Source organism: Diospyros lotus, chromosome 4 (assembly GCF_014633365.1).
Source record: "Diospyros lotus cultivar Yz01 chromosome 4, ASM1463336v1, whole genome shotgun sequence".
NCBI classification, from domain to species: domain Eukaryota; kingdom Viridiplantae; phylum Streptophyta; class Magnoliopsida; order Ericales; family Ebenaceae; genus Diospyros; species Diospyros lotus.
The window spans coordinates 36,195,703-36,208,507 of NC_068341.1; the positions used below are offsets into that span (position 1 = coordinate 36,195,703).

The 12,805-nt window shown below is 40.0% G+C and overlaps 1 protein-coding gene across 1 annotated transcript in view; it reads right to left on the reverse strand.

Moving 5' to 3' along the window:
• Positions 1–11,910, reverse strand: part of LOC127799278 (cullin-3A-like) — a 39,358-nt gene extending 27,448 nt beyond the window's left edge. The window contains exon 1 of the mRNA XM_052333187.1: positions 11,452–11,910. Coding sequence (XP_052189147.1) covers positions 11,452–11,612 — 161 coding nt within the window. The 5' untranslated portion in view covers positions 11,613–11,910. The remainder of the gene's footprint in view (positions 1–11,451) is intronic.
• Positions 11,911–12,805: the final 895 nt, after the last annotated feature.

Genomic DNA, 12,805 nt, shown 5'->3' on the forward strand with positions numbered 1-12,805 from the left:
TACAAAATAGGCTTCGGTTAGATAGGGGATGTATTGGATCATGTAAGACCTCAGCTCCTCGAAGCGTTTCTGATACATCTCCACACTTCCCGACTGTTTGAGCTTGTTGAACTCTTCCACAATGTCAGCCATGCTTCTTCCTCCAAACCTTCCACACAGAGCCTCTGTGAACTCCCCCCACGTCTGGTTTCCCCTTAGCTGTATCACTCCTTGGTACCAAGCATCAACCTCCTCATTGAAGTAGGCTGCTGCTAGCGACACTTTCTGCGGCTCTAGGATGTCATGCCATTCGAACAGCCTTTCGCATTTCCTTATCCACCACCGCGGGTTAATCCCTTCAAACACTGGGATCTCCATCCTAGCGAGAGGAAACCCCTGTGGTTGATGGTTCATCGGGCCCCCTGGCCCCCTTCCTAGTATTCCTTCTTCTCTGCCACCTTGGTTAATCTCCTCCTCATGTATTTCCAGCTCCCGACCAGCTCTATCCCTTTGAAGGATAGGGTCTATCCCTTCCCTCGGAGGAAAGTCAGGTCCTAGCCTTATCGATTGTTGTCAACCTAACATGGCCATGTACTGTTGCATTTGTGCAACCAGTTCCTCCTGTACCCGCGTAATGGACTCGTCCAACCTCCTTTCCATTCCACCCATGGCGTTCTCCACACAACGATCCAGTGCAAGGATCGCCTCCTTATTCCGAGTCGAACCCAACTCCAATTGCTCCATCTTATTTTGACATTTCGCTACCACCACCCCAGTTTACTACAACTGGGTTTCGAAGTTCTTCATACGTGTCCCCTCAACCATAGATTATCCTTTCCACCCACCGGCCAGAACAGTGCTCTGATACCAATGTGTCACAACCCTGTTGCAGCTGTGGCAGCTTTTACCACAATTCCGAGGGAATTGCAAAAGAGATTTCAGAACTCCACTTGGTGTGGAGTCGTCAGGAAGAGGAAGACAGCAAGGAATTAGAGAGAGAGAGATAGACGAGAGTGACAGAGGGAGAAAGGGAGAGAGAGGGTAGCTAGAAAAGAGAACCTTCTTGATTGTTAGCATACCGCTATATTGCACGGTAGGGTCCTTTATAAGGACGTTGGAGGAATTATTCCCCTAACAAATGGGGCCCTCTCCCTTAACCGTGTAACAACTTGATTCTAACCAACCCACTAGTCCACCTAGCGCCTAAGGCTACAGCCGAAATGAACTTACAATTTAAAGGTCTTAATTAGCAAAATTTTTAAAAACAACTCTTAGTAAACTGCTTGCGTGATAGTTGGCAAGAACTATTACAACATATGACATTCTTTTTAGTAGCAAGGTGCCATGCACAAGTGGTGCTAAAGTAGAATAGTTGTCTTCCGAAGTGTAAGTCTAACTGTTGGTGTTTCAACTGTTACAAAAAACTAGACAGTTGCAGAATCATCATGGTCCCATGTTGGATTAGTAATGCAATGGAGGTGGTGTGAACAGAGTCATTAACAACAGCATCCATGACTATGATAAAAGCATAATGGCGGGTGTAGGTGAAGGGGAAGGCCATGCAGCGACTGAAAAAACAACTGATGAGTGATGAAAACAATTTGAAATAGAAATTCAGGTGATGCTGTCCATTGTTTTATGATAGGTACTCAGAAGCAGAGATGGGAAAAGCACACGGTAAACCATGCAATGATTGAGTTGTATGCGTTATGTTTCTGGTGGTTGTGGAATGAACCATGATCATGATGATAACAGTAATGGCAGCAATTTCAAGGGCACACTTTTTTCTAAAATATTAAGAGAGGACATGATTAGAGATGGTCCGACAGCAATATGAAGGTGTAAATGTCATCCTACACAAAACAATGAAAAAAAAAAATCAACACTTTCATAAGCATCAATATGTGAAAATTATCCACAAAACTGAACTTAAAAGGAATTCCAATCCAAGATTTAAAAATCCATCCTCCAATTTCATTAATAGTCCAGGGCATATTCCACAAGTTGAATGAATGCCTGGCAGTCTCCTTCGAGGAAGAATCCTTGCACTAGAAACTACTAGCCTAGAAAAGGAAGTGCAAAAATGTTAACTATAAAAGAATATACTACTTGTCTAAGTTACAGATTCTAGCCTGTTAGAGTGGAGTAGCTGTAATACCCCAAAAATCTAATGAAGAGGTTGGATATAATGTAAGGGTGGATGATGTAATAAAGTGTGTTTTAATGAAAGTTTTGGATTTGCATGCAAATGAAAATGGTATTAAGGGCTTAAATGCAAAATAAAGGATAACTTCCCCAAATAATTGTCATGATAAAGGCTTCTTTGAGAAGCCTTGAGTTGGTGAAATTGTATTGGAGGATTTAACCCAAAAGTCTTAAAGTTAAGATAACCATAATTACTCATACCCTTAATTCAAAGTAAGAAAGATTTGGAAGAATCCTATTGGTTCTCTAACAGATGAAGATAAGAAAGGTTGTTTAGAAAGTCACGAAATGGGCAAATGGAGGAATAAGATTGGAAGAGTAAAAGCTTTTTAAAGAAGATAGAATCAAATGGTAAAAGTTTTCAAAGATAGCCATTATGCCTAGGGAAGAAAATAGCCAACCTAAGAGGATAAGTGCAATCTTGAACTTGGAGGTAAAAGGACCATAAAAGGGTTGGAGAGGTGGACCACGTAGAGGAAAAGTAGAAGAGAAAAGCAAGGGAGAGAAGAATTCAAAGAAAGGAAACAAAAGAAACCAAAACAGGAAGACCAGATTGAGGAAACACCAAAAACGGAGAAAAAACCAAAAAGGTAAGCCACTTTTCTTTCCGTAGTGTCGTAGCACACTGAAAGGGGAGTCCGTAGGTTCAAACGAAAGTCGAATCGAGGTTAAAATAAAGAAGTTATGGCCGTTTTAAACATCGAAAACAAAATCCGTAAAAACCAGGGGTTCGACGCGTGTAAGTCACGCGCCTGCCGCAGCTGCGCGTGAGGGCGCGTGGCCACCCTTCTTGGGGCGCATGGAAGGGCCTTTTGCTCTGAAATTTTTATAGTTTGCTCCTTAAATGATTTCCTACAATCCTATGTAAAAATATTTTAGTTTGGTGACCCGAACTGTATGTAACTGCAGCTTAAAAGGGCTTAATTTCGTAAAAACGGTGGTCCAGCAAGAAATACAGCAAGTGTGAGTGGTTCTCTACATCTTTTGCACTTTATATTAATCATCCTTTGATTCATTTGTGTTATATGTAGACATGCTCACTTACTTCCTTTGTTTGGCATGAAATTTTACTTATTTCATCACTTCATGGCATATGGTTGTTTGTGGCAAGCTAGTGGTCGCCATAAGTGACTCGCGGAGTCACATATGCGTGTTTTGAGGTGAGCATGGCGTGCGCGGTGGTGATTGCAACACCTTGGCATAGCTTCCACAAAGGGGGTTTCATTTTTGCATACTTGCATTTTCATACATGAGCTATTCATTTCTTGAGAACATCTCACTTGGATTCTTGTAATCTAACATGGGTTGATGCTCCTGGAACGTTCCGCGTTCCAGGTATGTTTGGTGTACCAGGAGCTAAGGAAGCGACGGAGGCGAATGGAAATGAGTCTATGGATGTTTAAATGTTATTTTGTCATTATATGTAACTTTATTTCAGAAGTGATGTACTTATTCGAAGATGGTACACTTCTTTTGTTATGCTAGACTCATATTTTGTCTTAACGAAAGGATTGTGCATATTTAGCTTGCTTGGAAACCCTACAAATATTTCGATAGGTTCGATCCATTGTTTTCGCTGCTAGGGTTTCCTAACGCCTCTTGGACTACTAGGTGTAAACCTACCATATTACTTTAAGGAGGAGGAAGCATTACAGTGGTATCAGAGCGGGTTTATTATGGTTTTAGATAAGGTATGATTTGATTGATATTGAGGTTTTTGATGTGTGACAGGATATGGATCCTAATGACATACGCCAGAGGGTTATCACAGGATGGTGGACTGCAATACTTCAAGGACATGTCATGCAGCCTGCTAGTGCTTTAGAAAATTTCTTGACTTGGTTGTTCCAGTTATACAGGAAGTTCCACCAGGCCCGGCGCTCCCATACATAGTAGATCTCCAGATAGGTTACTTAGTATCTATACTGACCCCAGCTATGCAGGGACTGGCACATGGGCTTTTAGAGCAAGCCATCTACCCGGACCTTGAGACTTTTGTAGACCATCTGCGTGAGGCGGAGCAGAATCAAGGGATTGAAGATATGCCGATAGAGGCGAATGATCTTGTGGATTTTTTGGAAGAAAGGGAACTCACGCCTCCCTCTACATCTGAATCTGAGGAAGAGTAGTCTACTAGGAGTTAGAACAATTTTGTGGGATTGTAGATATGTAAAATAGAGAACTAATCGGATATGTTGTAATATATTAATGATGGTAGGATAGGTATAACCCTTACCCCTTACTTGGGGGAATTTTGGTTTGTTTGACGGATAGTATAGCAAACTTGGATGACATAGGTGGTAGTGTTTAACAAAATAGTTGTGTATATATAACAAGGATGTAATGAGTTGATAGTGATATAAAATATGGTGGTCTAATACGAAGTATAATAGTACTGTGTAAATGGACATGCACAGAGTATGTAGACCTTTGGGGATTTTGGATAAAGAGCAGACGAAAGAAAATGGTTGTTAGGAAGGATAGAGTTTGAGAAGGACCTTGTAGATCCTTAGAAGGTGCAGGTATCTAAGGACCCAAGGAAAGGTAGTTGTGAAAAGCGGTAGATCTAACCCTAAGAGTGATGTTATTTTCTTTAAGGATTTTAGTAGCTTTAATTATGACCTATGTAAGACAAGTTTAGTTACTATGTGGTATGGATTCAAAGATATGATTCTTAAATATTGTTCTTATAAACTTTGTGGATGTTTCAGATGGTGAACACTCGTCAATCCCAAACTCTTAGACGAAGGGGTGGCAACCAGGAAGAGGAGACACGACGTCCCCAGGAAGAGGGAGTAGAGCTGTCTCAAGAAAATTCTTCTCAAGGTGGAAGTCAGGGGAGTGGGGATCGTATAGATCAGGTGGAGCGAGTTTTGGAACACATGGTCACATACATGTAAGGGACACGGCCAACAGGTCAAGGTATTTCTCAGGTGCCAGATGCCATCGACCGGTTCCAACGATTAAGTCCCCATGTTTTTCGAGGAAGGGCAAGCGCTGACCCGAGCGAAAGCGAGTATTGGATAGAGCAACTCGAAAAGATTTTTGATTTTATTGGGTGTGGAGAAGGGGAGAAAATAGTTTGTGCCACTTTCATGCTTCGAGATGAGGCGGACCATTGGTGGCGAACGATGCAAAGGACTTTGCCTGGCCCTACGAAACAAGGTATGCCAGTTGTCACATGGACTCAGTTTAAAGAATTATTTTACACTAAGTATTTCCCTTTATGCAAAAAGTTGGAAAAGAGCCGAGAATTTATGAATTTGAAACAAACTGGGGATATGTCAATCGCCCAATATGAGGATAGCTTTTCTCGGTTAATTAAATACATGCTTGTTTATAATTTGGATGAAGAGGCAAAATCTCATAAGTTTCTTGGTGGGTTAAGACTTGAGATACAGTTGGCATTATGTTCCTTAGGGGCCCGTACTTATTCGGAGGTTGTTATGCAAGCTTTGACTGTTGAAAGTAACCTTGTTCGAATGAATGCTTTAAAAGTAGAAGTGCAGGAACCCGAGGACAAGAACGCGGGAAGGAAGCAGCACTTAGGAGTCCGAGGAGGAAACTTTAAGCCTAAGAGTAGGTGTCCCAAGTGTCAGAAGTTCCATCCTGGAAGGACATGCCAAAGCCGGACTCAAGGATGCTATTCGTGTGGAAGGAGTGACCACTTAGCCCGTGATTGTCCCAAGGGACCTAAGTGTTTCAACTGTCAGAAGATCGGTCATCTTTCAAGGGACTGTCCACAGAGGAAGCAAGTCGAACAAGTGGGTGTAGGTAGAGGAGGCCAAGAACCACGACAAGGCCGGGTGTATCATCTGACGAGGGAGGATGCTAACGCAAGCCTGTCGGTCATACAAGGTACACTAATTTTTCTCAATACACCTATGCGAGTGTTAATTGATCCTAGATCGACACATTCATTCATTTCACATGCATTGATACAAAGTTTGAATTTGGAATTGGAGGATTTGGAGTGTCCTATGTTTGTGGCTACACCTTTAGGGAAACAAGTAAAACTTAGCACGGGATATAGGGAAGGAAAGGTTGAGTTGGGTGATAGTGAATTTGCACTTGAACTCACATCATTAGAAATCCAAGATTTTGATATGATACTTGAAATGGATTTTCTGTCCAAATATAAGGCCCGAATTGATTGTCAGACGAAAACAATAGAATTTCAAAATAACCAAGGAAGTTGGGAAAAATTTCGAGGACAAGAGAGTGATAAAAAGATTAAGTGGGTCACGGCCCTCAAAGCTATCAAAATGCTTGAGAATGGAGCTTATGGGTACTTGGCAGGGGTGCAAGTAGAAAATAAGAAAATGGAACTTGAGGAGACACCAGTAGTTAATGAATTTTCTAATGTGTTTCCCAAAGATTTACCTAGGTTACCCCCTCAAAGGGAAATTGAATTTTCTATAGAAGTTGTACCAGGAACAAGTCCCATATCCATATCTCCGTATAGAATGGCTCCGGCAGAACTAGAGGAGCTTAGAAGTCAGTTGCAGGACCTTTTGGACAAGGGATTTATTCAACCCAGTACCTCACCTTGGGGAGCACCTGTATTGTTTGTTAAAAAAAAAGACGAAAGTCTGAGGATGTGTATTGACTATAGGCAGCTAAACAAAGTGACTATTAAAAATAAGTATCCTCTCCCTAGAATTGATGAACTGTTTGATCAGTTGCAGGGTGCTAAAGTATTTTCCAAAATTGATTTAAGGTCTGGTTATTATCAATTGAGGATTAAGAAGGAAGATATTCCAAAGACTGCCTTTAGATCTCGGTATGGACATTATGAGTACCTCGTGATGCCTTTTGGATTGACTAATGCGCCTGCAGTCTTTATGGATTTAATGAACTAGGTGTTCAAACCATATTTGGATCAATTTGTGATTGTGTTTATTGATGACATCCTAATCTATTCTGCTAGTAGAAAGGAGCATGAGCAACATTTGTGGATTGTCTTGGAAACCTTGCGGAAGCACCAGTTATATGCTAAGTTTTCAAAATGTGAGTTTTGGTTAAGTCAAGTTGTTTTCCTTGGTCATGTCATATCTGGAGAAGGAATAGCAGTAGATCCCTCAAAGGTTGAAGCAATAAGAAGCTGGTCACAACCTAAAACAGTAAATGAGGTACGAAGTTTCTTGGGTTTAGCTAGCTACTGTAGGAAATTTGTTGAAGGATTTTCTCGCCTTGCTCTACCTTTGACTCGATTAACACGAAAGGGAATTAAATTTGAATGGTGCGAGGGGTGTGAACAGAGCTTTAAGAAACTTAAGGAGAGATTAACCTCTACTCCGGTATTAGCAATGCCTGATGATACAGAAGGGTTTACAATTTATACTGACGCCTCGAAGACCGGGCTAGGGTGTGTTCTTATGCAGAAAGGAAGAGTAATAGCCTATGGGTCTCAGCAGTTGAAAAAGCACGAGCACCATTACCCTACCCATGATTTGGAGCTTGCAGCAGTTGTGTTTGCCTTGAAACTCTGGCGGCATTATTTGTATGGAGAGAAATTTGAGGTCTTCACGGATCATAAAAGCTTGAAGTATTTGTTCTCCCAGAAAGACCTGAACATGAGGCAGCAGTGGTGGATGGAGTTTCTGAAGGATTGTGATTGTTCGCTTCAGTACCATCTCGGGAAGGCAAATGTTGTGGCCGATGCATTGAGCAGAAAAGAGCCTGCCTTGATGACCAGTCTGATGACTCGGGAATGGGAATTGATGGAAGCTTTTGGCCAATTGGCGATAAATGTAATTCCTAAAGAAACTTCTATTTATGTCACTGGCCTAATGGTTCATTCTCAACTGTTAGAACAGGTTCGGCAAGCCACTAAGGAAGACCCGAGACTGAAACAGTGGGTTGACGACCAAGGGCGGGTCAAGAATCCTAGTTTTAGCTTCTCAAATGGCGTGCTGCGATTCGCCAATAGAGTTTATGTACCTAGGGTACAGGAATTGAGGCAAATTATACTAGACGAAGCTCATAGAGCCAAATATACGATTCATCCTGGCGCTACGAAAATGTACAGGGAATTGAAGGGCGTATATTGGTGGCCGGGAATGAAAAAGGATGTGGCGCGACAAGTGGATCGGTGTGATACCTGTCAAAGAATTAAAATTGAGCACCAAAGACCAGCCGAAAAATTGCAACCTTTGGAAATTCCTGAGTGGAAGTGGGAGCATATAGCTATGGACTTCATAACAGGATTGCCTAAAAGACCCTCGGGGAATGATGCGATTTGGGTGATTGTGGACAGATTGACAGTCTGCTCATTTCTTGTCAATGAAGACAGGACAGCCGGTTAGCAAACTAGCTCAGCTGTGCATCAAGGAAATTGTTAGATTACATGGAGTACCAGTCAGCATTGTCTCTGACAAAGATTCAAGATTTACCTCTCGGTTTTGGACAAGCTTGCAAGAGCAACTGGGAACACGTTTGCAGATGAGTACTGCATATCATCCACAAACAGATGGCCAGTCGAAACGAACCATCCAAACCTTAGAAGACATGCTGAGAGCGTGTGTAATTGACTTCTCAAAGGGATGGGAAGAACACTTGCCTCTAATTGAGTTCGCATATAATAACAGTTTCCATAGCAGTATCGGAATGGCCCCCTACGAAGCTCTCTACGGTCGGAAATGTAGAACTCCTCTGTGCTAGACGGAAGTAGGGGAAGGGCGAATAACAAGACCTGAAATTGTACAACAGACAAATGAGAAAATTAAGATAATCCGAGAACGGATCAGAATGGCTCAGAGTAGACAAAAGTCTTATACGGACCATAGAAGAAGGGACTTGGAGTTTCAACCAAGCGATAAAGTATATTTAAAGGTCATACCTTCTCAAGTAATATCCCAAGGAAAGAAGAAAGGGAAGTTGAGCCCTAGATACATTGGACCATATGAGATCTTGGAGCGAGTCGGGGTAGTAGCTTACCGTTTGGCATTACCTCCGACAATGCCCAACATACATAATGTTTTCCATGTCTCTCGACTTCGAAAGCACGAGCCTGACCCTACTCAGAAGATTCTTGTGGAGGTTATCGAGCTACGAGAAGATTTAACCTATCATGAAGAACCAGTCGAGATTTTGGATACAAAGGAACAAGTGCCAAGGAACAAGACAATACCACTGGTGAAAGTCCTATGGAGACATCACAACGTTGAGGAAGCTACTTAGGAAAGGGAATAAGAGATTCGACGAAATTATCCAAACCTATTTGACTTTATGGAGACTTAAAGAAATTTCGGGGACGAAATTTATTTTAAGGGAGGGAGAATGTAATACCCCAAAAATCTAATGAAGAGGTTGGATATAATGTAAGGGTGGATGATGTAATAAAGTGTGTTTTAATGAAAGTTTTGGATTTGCATGCAAATGAAAATGGTTTTAAGGGCTTAAATGCAAAATAAATGATAACTTCTCCAAATAATTGTCATGATAAAGGCTTCTTTGAGAAGCCTTGAGTTGGTGAAATTGTATTGAAGGATTTAACCCAAAAGTCTTAAAGTTAAGATAACCATAATTACTCATACTCTTAATTCAAAGTAAAGGAGCAAACTATAAAAATTTCAGAGCAAAAGGCCCTTCCACGCGCCCCAAGAAGGGTGGCCACGCGCCCTCACGCCCAGCTGTGGCAGGCGCGTGACTTACACGCGCCGAACCCCTAGTTCTTACGAATTCTGTTTTCGATGTTTAAAACGGCCATAACTTCTTCATTTTAACCCCGATTTGACTTCCGTTTGAACCTACGGACTCCCCTTTCAGTGTGCTACGACACTACGGAAAGAAAAGCGGCTTACCTTTTTGGTTTCTTCTCCATTTTTGGTGTTTCCTCAATCTGGTCTTCCTATTTTGGCTTCTTTTGTTTCCTTTCTTTGAATTCTTCTCCCTCTTGCTTTTCTCTTCTACTTTTCCTCTACGTGGTCCACCTCTCCAACCCTTTTATAGTCCTTTTACCTCCAAGCTCAAGATTGCACTTATCCTCTTAGTTGGCTATTTTCTTCCCTAGCCATAATGGCTATCTTTGAAAACTTTTACCATTTGATTCTATCTTTTTTAAAAAGCTTTTACTCTTCCAATCTTATTCCTCCATTTGCCCCTTTTTGACTTTCTAAACAACCCTTCTTATCTTCATCTTTTAGAGAACCAATAGGATTCTTCCAAATCTTTCTTACTTTGAATTAAGGGTATGAGTAATTATGGTTATCTTAACTTTAAGACTTTTGGGTTAAATCCTCCAATACAATTTCCATATGTAGACATGCTCACTTACTTCATTTGTTTGCATGAAATTTTACTTATTTCATCACTTCATGGCATATGGTTGTTTGTGACAAGCTAGTGGCCGCCATAAGTGACTCGCGGAGTCATATATGCGTGTTTTGAAGTGAGCATAGTGTGCGCGGGGGTGATTGCAACACCCTGGCATGGCTTCCACAAAAGGGATTTCATTTTTGCATACTTGCATTTTCATACATAAACTATTCATTTCTTGAGAACATCTCAATTGGATTCTTGTAATCTGACATGGGTTGATGCCCCTGGAACGTTCCGCGTTCCAGATATGTTTGGTGTACCAGGAGCTAAGGAAGCGAAGGAGGCGAATGGAAATGAGTCTGTGGATGTTTAAATGCTATTTTGTCATTATCTGTAATTTTATTTCAGAAGTGATGTACTTATTTGAAAATGGTACTCTTCTTTTGTTATGCTAGACTCATATTTTGCTTGGGAACTCTACAAATATTTCGGCAGGTTCGATCCATTGTTTTCGCTGCTAGGGTTTCCTAACGCCTCTTGGACTACTAGATGTAAACCTACCATATTAGTTTAAGGAGGAGGCGTTACAGTAGTACAAGACGTATAATATCAAGCAAGTAAGCCAAGTACAGTACGGACATGCCTCACAAGTTCGTCTGTTATTTTTCTTTTTCTTCTCTTGCATAAATACCAGGATAAGTGACAGAGAATTCCAAAACCCTATTGCACGGACCACTCAATCTTGCAGATGGAAATCTTAACAAATGATTCAGACCAAAACCAAAAGTAATTAAGTATTCTGCTTTAGCAATTTACATTTTCAACTCTGAAGAAGCAAGAAATGATTGGCATAATAGTTCCAGATACATATTCGAGAAAATACAGGGAAATCAGACATCAAAAAGGCAAAAGTACTAACGTAATCTATCATCTTCGACCAGGAACGCAGAAGAGTATACAAAAGCAACAACGAAATATAGATACGGAGAATAGAAGAAAGCAAACCTATAAAGCTCTTCGAAACTTAGGCCACTAGCGTTGTGATTGTAAATCTCATGAATCGCATACTCCAGAATCTTCCAAGTCTTCTCGGCGTATTTCGGATCCACCACGACCCGATGCTTAAACGCCTCTATCTGGAAATTCCTCTTCTTCTGAGCACTCATCCTCTCCGATGTCCTCTCACGACCACCACCTCCGAGTCCAGACGGTTCGCCCCCGAAACAAGAGCCGATCGTACTTTCAGATTTGAAAATTAGGGTTCGAAAATTTCAAGATTGAAGGCGAGTTAGGGTTTAAAAAATCAGGAATCGCGGGTCTGGACGAAGGGAGTTGGTGGGGGGAAGAATCCGCAAATGGAAGGGCGAAACGTGAAAGCATCAGAAATCCAAGCGAGGAAGAAAGAAGGACGAAGGAAGCCCTCAAAGCAAATCCAAATTCCCTTCTCTGTTTTTGATTCTTCTTTTTTAAGTTTAGGAATTTCCATTTTTATTTTCTTTTTCATTATCTACTCGAGCGCGCGTGGGCCTCACACGCATCGTCCTCGTTGGTTTGTCTATTATGTATTTTTTAGAATTACTTTTGGAGTGGTCCTAGCCACGTACACAACAAAAATTATAAATTTTAAATAAAATTTTATTAAGTTATGTTTAATAGTATTAATTTATTTTTTAAAATTCTTATCTAAAATTTTAAATACTATAGTAAATTTTAAAAAATTAATTATTATTTAAAAATTATGTGCCCAAATTTCATTACCGTAAGTAATGTTTATTTTTTAAGAAAGACATGTAAAAAATCTTTAAAAAATACTAAAATATATGTTATTATGAGTGTTATTAACCCATGAGAGCATTTTAAATTTAAAAATAAATATAATTTACTTAAAAGAGCAATGTTTGATTAATAATATATGATTTTTTTTGACAAGTCAAAAAAGTTGGGTGTTAAAATTTGATTTGACCATTTGGTGAATATTTATTAATGTATTTATATTTGATTTATCTTGTATTTAATAGCCTTACATTAAAAAAATATATTCACTTTTTCTTAAATTTACTATTAATCTTTTAAAAACTTACTTTACTTTTCTTTTTAACCTAAGAGAAATTTAAGGTTCAAACTTTTATTTAAAAAATTATGTAATGATTATCATTGATACACTTTTCAAAAAGTTGATAAAAGTATTAATTGAAAAAAATCTAATCAAAGTGGGGTCCACCACATCAACAATTAAATAATGATGTTTATCTAAACATAATAATTATTTTTGTAAGTCCCAAGGGAATTGATAAACTCAAAAAAGGGATATATAAGGGAGATTCCTAAAATTATTTAAGATATTTGAAATATTTAGACA